Source organism: Lagopus muta, chromosome 7 (genome assembly GCF_023343835.1).
Source record: "Lagopus muta isolate bLagMut1 chromosome 7, bLagMut1 primary, whole genome shotgun sequence".
Classification (NCBI taxonomy): Eukaryota; Metazoa; Chordata; class Aves; order Galliformes; family Phasianidae; genus Lagopus; species Lagopus muta.
Window position 1 is genome coordinate 5,930,997 of NC_064439.1, and position 7,914 is coordinate 5,938,910.

Sequence of the window (7,914 nt, forward strand, 5' to 3'; positions counted from 1 at the left end):
CAAAGTGTTTCTTCAAGAGGTGCAAAATACTGTATTTATTATTTGCATTATGCTAGTATTTAACAACTGAAAACAACAATATGTCATTACATAGGGGCAGAAGAGTGTAGTAAGGTCCTTTCAAAACCTTACTATGCTCAGATCCCTCAGATGTGTGAACACATGCTCATAAGGATTAAATCAAGACAAGTAACAATAAATTCACCTCTCAACATGATAGCTTCTCCTATTTGTCTGTCAGCGATGGTTTCTAGAGTCTGTGCATGATGAAATGCAGATCTTCAGAGTATTCAAAGCAAGTAATAAAAATGGGAAGGTACTAATATTCAGGATCAGCAGTTACACCGTATTCACCTAATGCCTCCCAAATGAATGAGGTCTTGTAATTGATGCTGATATTCCTAGATGGGTCTTTGCAGCTGAGATTTAAAGTGATGCATATGGGGTATCAGCAAGCAACTGTTTCTGAAACTGTTTTTTTGTGGGTCACATGCGTTTTGTAATCACTGTTAACCCAGCAGCATATGTACCTACCTGGTATGTAACACGCTTCTTCCCATCGTCATTTGTTTGAGGCAAGGTCAGAGGTCCAGAAACCACCCAAACATCCTCAAATCTTTCCGTCAATTCCCGACAATACATTTCCATTCTGAAACACATTTGTTAAATCGTGAGATTCTTAGTTCAAACGGTTCTACCACATGACTGGATTGGTGTGATCCCCTTAAGGAATCAATGCCCTGCCACAGACAGTTCTTTCTGTAGACTCATAGAATAGCCTGGGTTGAAAAGGACCACAATGCTCATCCAGTTCCAACCCCCTGCTGTGTGCAGGGTCACCAACCAGCAGACCAGGCTGCCCAGAGCCACATCCAGCCTGGCCTTGAATGCCTCCAGGGATGGGGCATCCACAGCCTCCTTGGGCAACCTGTTCCAGTGCCTCACCACCCTCTGTGTGAAAAACTTCCTCCTAATATCCAACCTAAACCTCCCCTGTCTCAGTTTAAAGCCATTCCCCCTTGTCCTATCACCATCCACCCTTATGAACAGCTGTTCCTCCTCCTGTTTATACTCTCCCTTCAAGTACTGAACGGCCACAATGAGGTCTTCCCAGAGCCTTCTCTTCTCCAAGCTAAACAAGCTCAGTTCAACCTTTCATCATAGGAGAGATGCTCCAGCCCCCTGATCATCTTAGTGGCCCTCCTCTGGACCCGCTCCAAAGAACTTACGAAAATTCCCTCCTGATATTTTTTGCTAAGTCTACTTAATGCTTTTTGCATAAAACTGATTAAAAATTAAATAGTTTTTCCTGAAACAGTAACATCGTTTTTGTTTTCTAAACTAGCTAATTTGTATTATAATTTATCCTCCAAATAAAAAGGTGCTTCTAGATCCCACTGTATTTTATAAAATGGGAGGTTATAGCCTCACTTTGATCTAACATCCTAAACACCACACAAGTCACGTTAAGAGAGTTTCATCTCCTTCTCCCTCCTGTTCTTCATACCTATCACTTGGGGCCACCTTCAGCACTCCTCATCTCTTCATAACTCTCAGTAAAACCAGATAGTGAGTTAACTGAATTCACACAAAGCAGAATGAGCAGGAATGACACCCTCCTTCCTCTGTGATAGGGAACTGCCATATGATGAGCCAAAGCACTGACCACAAGCTACATTTTTTCTGCTGTCATCAGCTTTGCTTCCAAGCACCCAGCTCTCCTGGCTGCCTGATCACGTGGCAATACAAACACCACCTGGCATAAGGGAAGAAGGGGAATAAATGCAACAAGGGAACAGACTGTGTTAGCAGCAGCAGGGACAGAGATCAGACAACAGTGATCACGAAAATGCACTCAAGACAGGAAATGACATTGAAATACTACAATAGAAAGAAATCTGCTACTGGTAAGAAAAGAATGAGGAGTAAATACTGAGGTGCAGTTAGACCACATCATCAAACAGCTTACTTATCTGATAGCTTCCTCAAAGTCCTGCTCTCTCTCCTTTCTTACTGCTTCCCTTGCCTGCCCCACCTAAACAGTCCTAATACATCTTCCGTATTTGCTGTGGCATTCATCACACCAGCTGATCCAATCTTCTAAGCTTGTAGAAAGGTAACCAACCCAAAGTGATTCAGCTTAACTGGGTTAGTAAATAGAGTCAACTCACCATAGACTCAGAGAAGAATCACAGCTGGAATGGGGAAAAGCAGCAAAAACACATGGCTGGAGGGCACACACCACTTCAAAAAGCAACAGACTGATTAACTAAGCTGTCTGCACCTCAGAAGACAATTCAAGAAGCAAGGAATTAAAAATAGAGAAAGGAAGAGAGTACTAAAGCCAGGAAGGATGCAGCACGTGACGCACAGTATTCTTAAAACCACACAGCATTAAAAAAAGCAACTGGCAAAACAAACAGCACAAATACCTGCTTTGTGGATTTAAACCATGGGGATGAGGCACCAGTGTTGGCAGAAGGTGCTAGAAGCAGATTAAATTGTGGGGATGACAGTGCCAGGGGAGATACTGAAATGCTCCCCATTATTTCCTCATCAGGCACCGATTTTGCTCACGAGAAATAGAGTGATTCCAGCCCTAAATTGGTTCAAGCACCCAGCTTTGGTATAAGGAAACGTTATGCTCAAATATTTGGGGTGTTAAAATAATACAAAAAACATCTCTTAAAATGTTATTGCATTTTATTTGTCCATAAAAGAGCATAACCTTACTGAATGCCTCATATGATTTTATATGCATTCTTGTAAAATCAGAATGCAGCGTGTTGTTAACAGTGGCGCATTTTTAATAGACTTTTAGTACAATGCTGTACATAATTTTGCTAACCTTCCCTTGAGCAAACCTTGTAAAATTCATCGTTTTTCTCTCCTGTTTCCAAGTCTTTACTATCATCTAAGTCCTACACAAGAAGCACAGAATGCCTTCTAGTTCTATTAGAGTGGGAATGTCTCTGCGCCGGGGAAGAAAAGAAAAAAATCTTACACAAAGAAAGATGCATCTTCCACTCACTGCATTCCAAAGTTGATTCAGCCAGAGTTCATGAGACACAGAGAACTTTGCCTGACCACCACTTGGAAGCCAGCATTCCAACAAACACCTGAGCTGTGACCTCAAGCAGTCACAGCTCAGGAGGGTGCACTCAGTCCTTCTATTCAAAGTCAACAAATGTCCTTGTAGTCTGATACTGGAAGTGCTTCTTTTGAGGGGGGCACGGGAGGGGAGAGAGATTAAAACTAAACCTGAACATCTTAAACCCCTTCCTCACTTTCACTGAGCTTTCCTTAAGGAAAGTTTAAGTTACCAGGCTTAACTTGCCTGATAACTTCACCCACATCAGACAGAATAAATTTTATTCTGAACGCACAGAGATGGTTGTCATGATCCCTCCAGATAGCCCATAAAATGCTTTAGAATACTCTGATATGAGGAAGCCTTATAAACACAACATTTTGGCCTAATGCTTTTCACTTATTTCTCTTACAAGCAACTTCTCACCTGTTCCAAAATCCAGCATTATTTTCATAGTTCTGAGGCACAATGTTAGAGAGATAAAACGTCTCAGCCATGGCTCTCTGCGTAAAGAAAGAAAATAGTATCATTTCATTCAAACATCTGAGCTACAAATACATCTCAGAAGCTTCTGGATCACAAACCATTTCTATGTAGTTCATTCTTAACATCAACATAAAAAAACAAAATAAAAAATCAAAATAACTCGAAAAACAGATTTGGACTAAAAGGTGCATAACCTAAGAGCAAAAAAAGAGCGCTCAACTACACACACATGAGAAAATATGGGAGAAAGCAATGCACAACCTTAACCCAGAATCTTCATAGGTTCTATGCTAGTCAATGCTTTTCAGATATTCTTCATCAAAGCAAAGGGGCTGACAGAACAGGCAAACACTATCTGCATTGACTGAGCTGTGGAATTAAGATTTTACAACCCTGCTTGTATTGGGAAGACTGTATTATGTCAGTGCACTTCAAACCAGGAGGAGGATCATTCTGTGCAGTTAGCTCACCTGCTAGAACTCCCCAGGTATCACGAACAACCACACAAGGACACTTCCAGGAGGAATAAAATGAGTGGTTCTTTCATTCACCCCGTGCCACTGTGCTGCTGCTGTGCCCCAGAGTGCAGAGCAGAAATACAAATTCAAACTGCTACTTAATTGACAAATTGCCTGCATTAGGCACATTTCACAAGAGGATCCAATAAATCCAAGCTGCTTTGTTTGGCAGCCAAGGCATTAGGGCATGCCTTTCTTACATCTCAAACAAACGGCAGGTGAAGACATTTTATAGACTGAAAGAACTATGGCAAAAGAAGGTTCTAATTTACCTTGTGCACACTGCCAGAAAGGAAAAAGCTTTGTAAATCATCCAGTCAATCCTCTTGCCAATGTGGGATAGTACTTAACAGTACATTTGCTTTGCCCAATCTAGTCTTAAATGCTTCAAAACCTGTTGGCCAGAATGAAGTCATCTTTCCTCGTCTCCCTTTAACCTGAGCTTCAGAGGACACCTCTGTGGTTTGGCTGGTGAACGTTCTCACCTTTGTTACACTGACAACGTGACATACAAGAGGATGAGGAGAGTTGTTCAACACTACACAGTACTAAACATTTATCATCTCTGCCAGACACGCTAACCTAGGTCTGATTCAGTGCAGAGAGGTACATCAATACAGGACAATCAGGGCACTCAATTTAGACCCCCAAAGTACAACAAGAGCATCCTACAGCACTCAGGTTATGAAGAGTCCAAGTTGAGACCTGTGTTTCAACAGGGACCATATTCCAACTCCCAACAAGCAGCAAACAGAACACGATCCATCACTTCTAAGGGTCATTTGACCCTTTCTGAGAGGAAAAAAAAAACAAACATGGTTTAAAAAAAATAATACAAAATTCCTACTGTTGAAAATTTGTTATCTCCTGCTGGTGCCATGTGTCCTCGTGACCACCCGCTCCCAAGGTAGTCTTCATTGACAGCACTGAACATCAGAGGGATGTTAGGATCTGGTCTGAATTTACAGTGCCTTCGGTCTGCATTGCCTAAGGAAGAACACACTCAATTGTTATCATTAGGTTAACAACAAACATCTCCCCACACCACCCACATTTAAGGACTCAACCCAGTTTGAACTGATTCTAAATGAAGTATTTTTCTCCTCAAACACTGAAGAGAAGGATTTTCCTCATGGACCTCAGCTCCAGCTCTACATTCTCTCCCCTTTTTCCCCTGCTACAGACTCACTAACATGCTTTCTGTTTCACAGAGATAAACAAAAGCAAAATACTTTAGCCTTATCATAAAGGCAGATGAACATTAAAGGTAAGACCATTAAAGATACAAACCAACATAGAAACTCTCTTTAGGACCGCAAAGATACACAGACCCTCACCAGTTTCATTTCAATGTCTGAGCAAACTACAAGCATTTCTTCTTCTTCCAAGTCTAGCCAGGAAGGAAAATGGCTGTGTTTCAAGAAAGTTACAGTTGAAGAAATTAACAATGTTCTTTTGAGTAGGTTATTTCTTCTTCACATACATAGAAGAGCTCTCCTGTTCCTCTCCAGGATTCCTGTGATGCCTCTCCAGATAGATGGATGAAATGCACAAAAATGACTATGCCCGAGTCTTTTGAAGCCATCTATCTTTTGAGATAGAAGGAAGCTCCCACTTCTCTCTTTTTTTTTTTTTCTTCTCTTTTTTTCCATCATATGATCTAAAAGCAGAATGTTTTTGTGGCAAATACAAAATTGAGTTATGCCCTAAATCTCAGATTCAATAGTTATCAAATATAAATCTCGAGATGAATGCCTCATGATGTTTAACTTCAATTTGCTGTTTGCTGCATCTGATCACTTGGAAAGCATTTTAACAATTCAACTGTTAAGTCCTGCTTGAAAGTAAGCCTGGAATTACTGCTTTATTCTCAGAAAGAAGTGGAATCGATGCTACTTAGGGGTTGGCCATAAATATTTTCAGGATCACCATTTTAATTTTGAAAGGTAATTTGAAGACAATGATTAAGATATATTTAGAGAGCTACTGCTTTCATAAAACATTTTACAATTACACAGTTATCTCCATTATTAATATTTGCTGCATAAAGACTGAACTAATGCTATAAACTTAATTTATAATGACTGCATGCTATTCATATTTCATTCAGCTCTGACAGCAAAAATCACTGAGCATTTGTCTTGCATAAAGAACAAGGGAGAGTGTATTAGATAATGCACATAAGAAAACATAGCAGAACTGCAGGGAAGTAGGTAATGACTGCAGGGAGTAGGTATGCATTATCTGGCTTTGAACAATTGTAACCGTTGGTGCCCTCTGCTCCATTTTCATCTCAAACACACATTCATCTCTTCTTTCCATTCTGAGAAAACCTCTTCAAGATCTATAGGCAAAACTGTCTAGCTATTAGAGGCATTGACTCATGTGGGGCAGTAGCTCAGTTGACACAGACTGGCCCACTGAACTAACTACATGAGATAAGGAAGAAAGCAACTCTATGGAGTTAAGCAACAAGACTGAACTTTGCAGGTCTGAATCATATGAGAAAGTTTAATTTTCAGCTTTTTCTTTGCATTCATTTTGAACAGATGGAAGCTTCATGCCAGCAACATGTCCTAGACTGCTTATGCTGATACATACAGCTACGTTGATCTGGTGCTTTCTGACTTTCACAGAAATTCTCACTGAAAGCTGTAGTTCTTAGAACCACAGAATCATTCAGGTGGAAAGAGACTACCGAGATCATCTCATCTATCTATCTACTCATTCTCACCACGCTCACTGGCCCGTGCTCCTCAGCGCCATATCTCTGGTTTTGGAACACCTCCAGGGATGGTGATTCCACCACCACCCTGGGCAGCCTGTGCCACTGCATTGCCACTCTTCCTGAGAAGAAACATTTCATGATCTCCAGCCTGCACATCCCCTGGCATAACTTGAAGCCATCACCTGAGACCGACTGCCATCTCTTCTTCATTACTCCCTTTCACATGCAGCCCTTGGGCTGAACGTGTCTTGCAGGCCTCAGGACACTGATGTACAATACCAGACTAATGCAAACAAGCAAACAAAGTGCTATATCTCTTTTAATTTCACTATATACATCAACCTTAACACTGTAAAGGAGCTGACACCCATCCAGAAGCCCACTGCCTCTCGTAGGACCCCGAGTGGATGGAAAAATCCATATCTAGAGATCACTACAGGTTTTTTTTCTGCCAGCATGTTCCTGGGTCCACTTTTTGTAGAGTGCAAATCTCATTCCAGCCTCTGTAAGTGAAAGGAAATAAAGACCAACGTACCCAGCATCTTCTGTTTTGAAATATGTTCAATCACCCATCTAGGCACCCGCTTGGCCTGGTCATAAGACAGCGCATGATTTGTGTAACATCTGGTCTCTGTTCCAGCTTCAGGGAATCCGTATTTTTCCAGCAGAGACTCTTCTACTGGTTCTAAGGAGAAAAATAAACAGAAACTTAAACCCAATCCACCTCACCGGGCCCACGTCCCTCCGTGCCACATCCCTACGGCTCTGCAACGCCGATAGGGGCGGCGAGCCCCACCAGCCGAGGAGCGCCGCTCCACACCTCTTACCCTCGGGCAGGGCTCGCTCGGGGCTCGGCTCCGCTTGGCTCTGGCTCCGCAGGAGCCGCCACGCTGCCCAGCACGAAGCGGCGGCTCCCGCCGCAGCCCCGCAGATGAAGCCGCCCAGGAAGCGGCGGTGGCGGGGCACGGCCGCCATGTCGGAGGGACGGATGGAGGCGGTACTGCGCTGCAGCGCCCTCTGTCTGCCCGCCATGGCAGCGTCAGCTCAGCTCCGCTCTGCTACAGCAGTGCGCTGCTAACGAGGGGAAGAAG

At 42.6% G+C, this 7,914-nt stretch overlaps 1 protein-coding gene across 3 annotated transcripts in view; it reads right to left on the minus strand.

The window, feature by feature from the left end:
* EXOG (exo/endonuclease G) overlaps positions 1 to 7,914 on the minus strand; it is a 28,917-nt gene extending 21,003 nt beyond the window's left edge. For 2 of the 3 annotated variants that reach the window (XM_048951034.1, XM_048951033.1), the window contains exons 1-5: positions 7,651 to 7,914; positions 7,359 to 7,508; positions 4,943 to 5,082; positions 3,518 to 3,594; positions 535 to 649 (exon numbers count right to left, since the gene is read on the minus strand). In XM_048951034.1, the coding sequence (XP_048806991.1) occupies positions 535 to 649; positions 3,518 to 3,594; positions 4,943 to 5,082; positions 7,359 to 7,508; positions 7,651 to 7,855 (687 nt within the window). In that variant the 5' untranslated portion in view covers positions 7,856 to 7,914. The remainder of the gene's footprint in view (positions 1 to 534; positions 650 to 3,517; positions 3,595 to 4,942; positions 5,083 to 7,358; positions 7,509 to 7,650) is intronic. The other variant, XM_048951032.1, reaches the window with a different exon arrangement.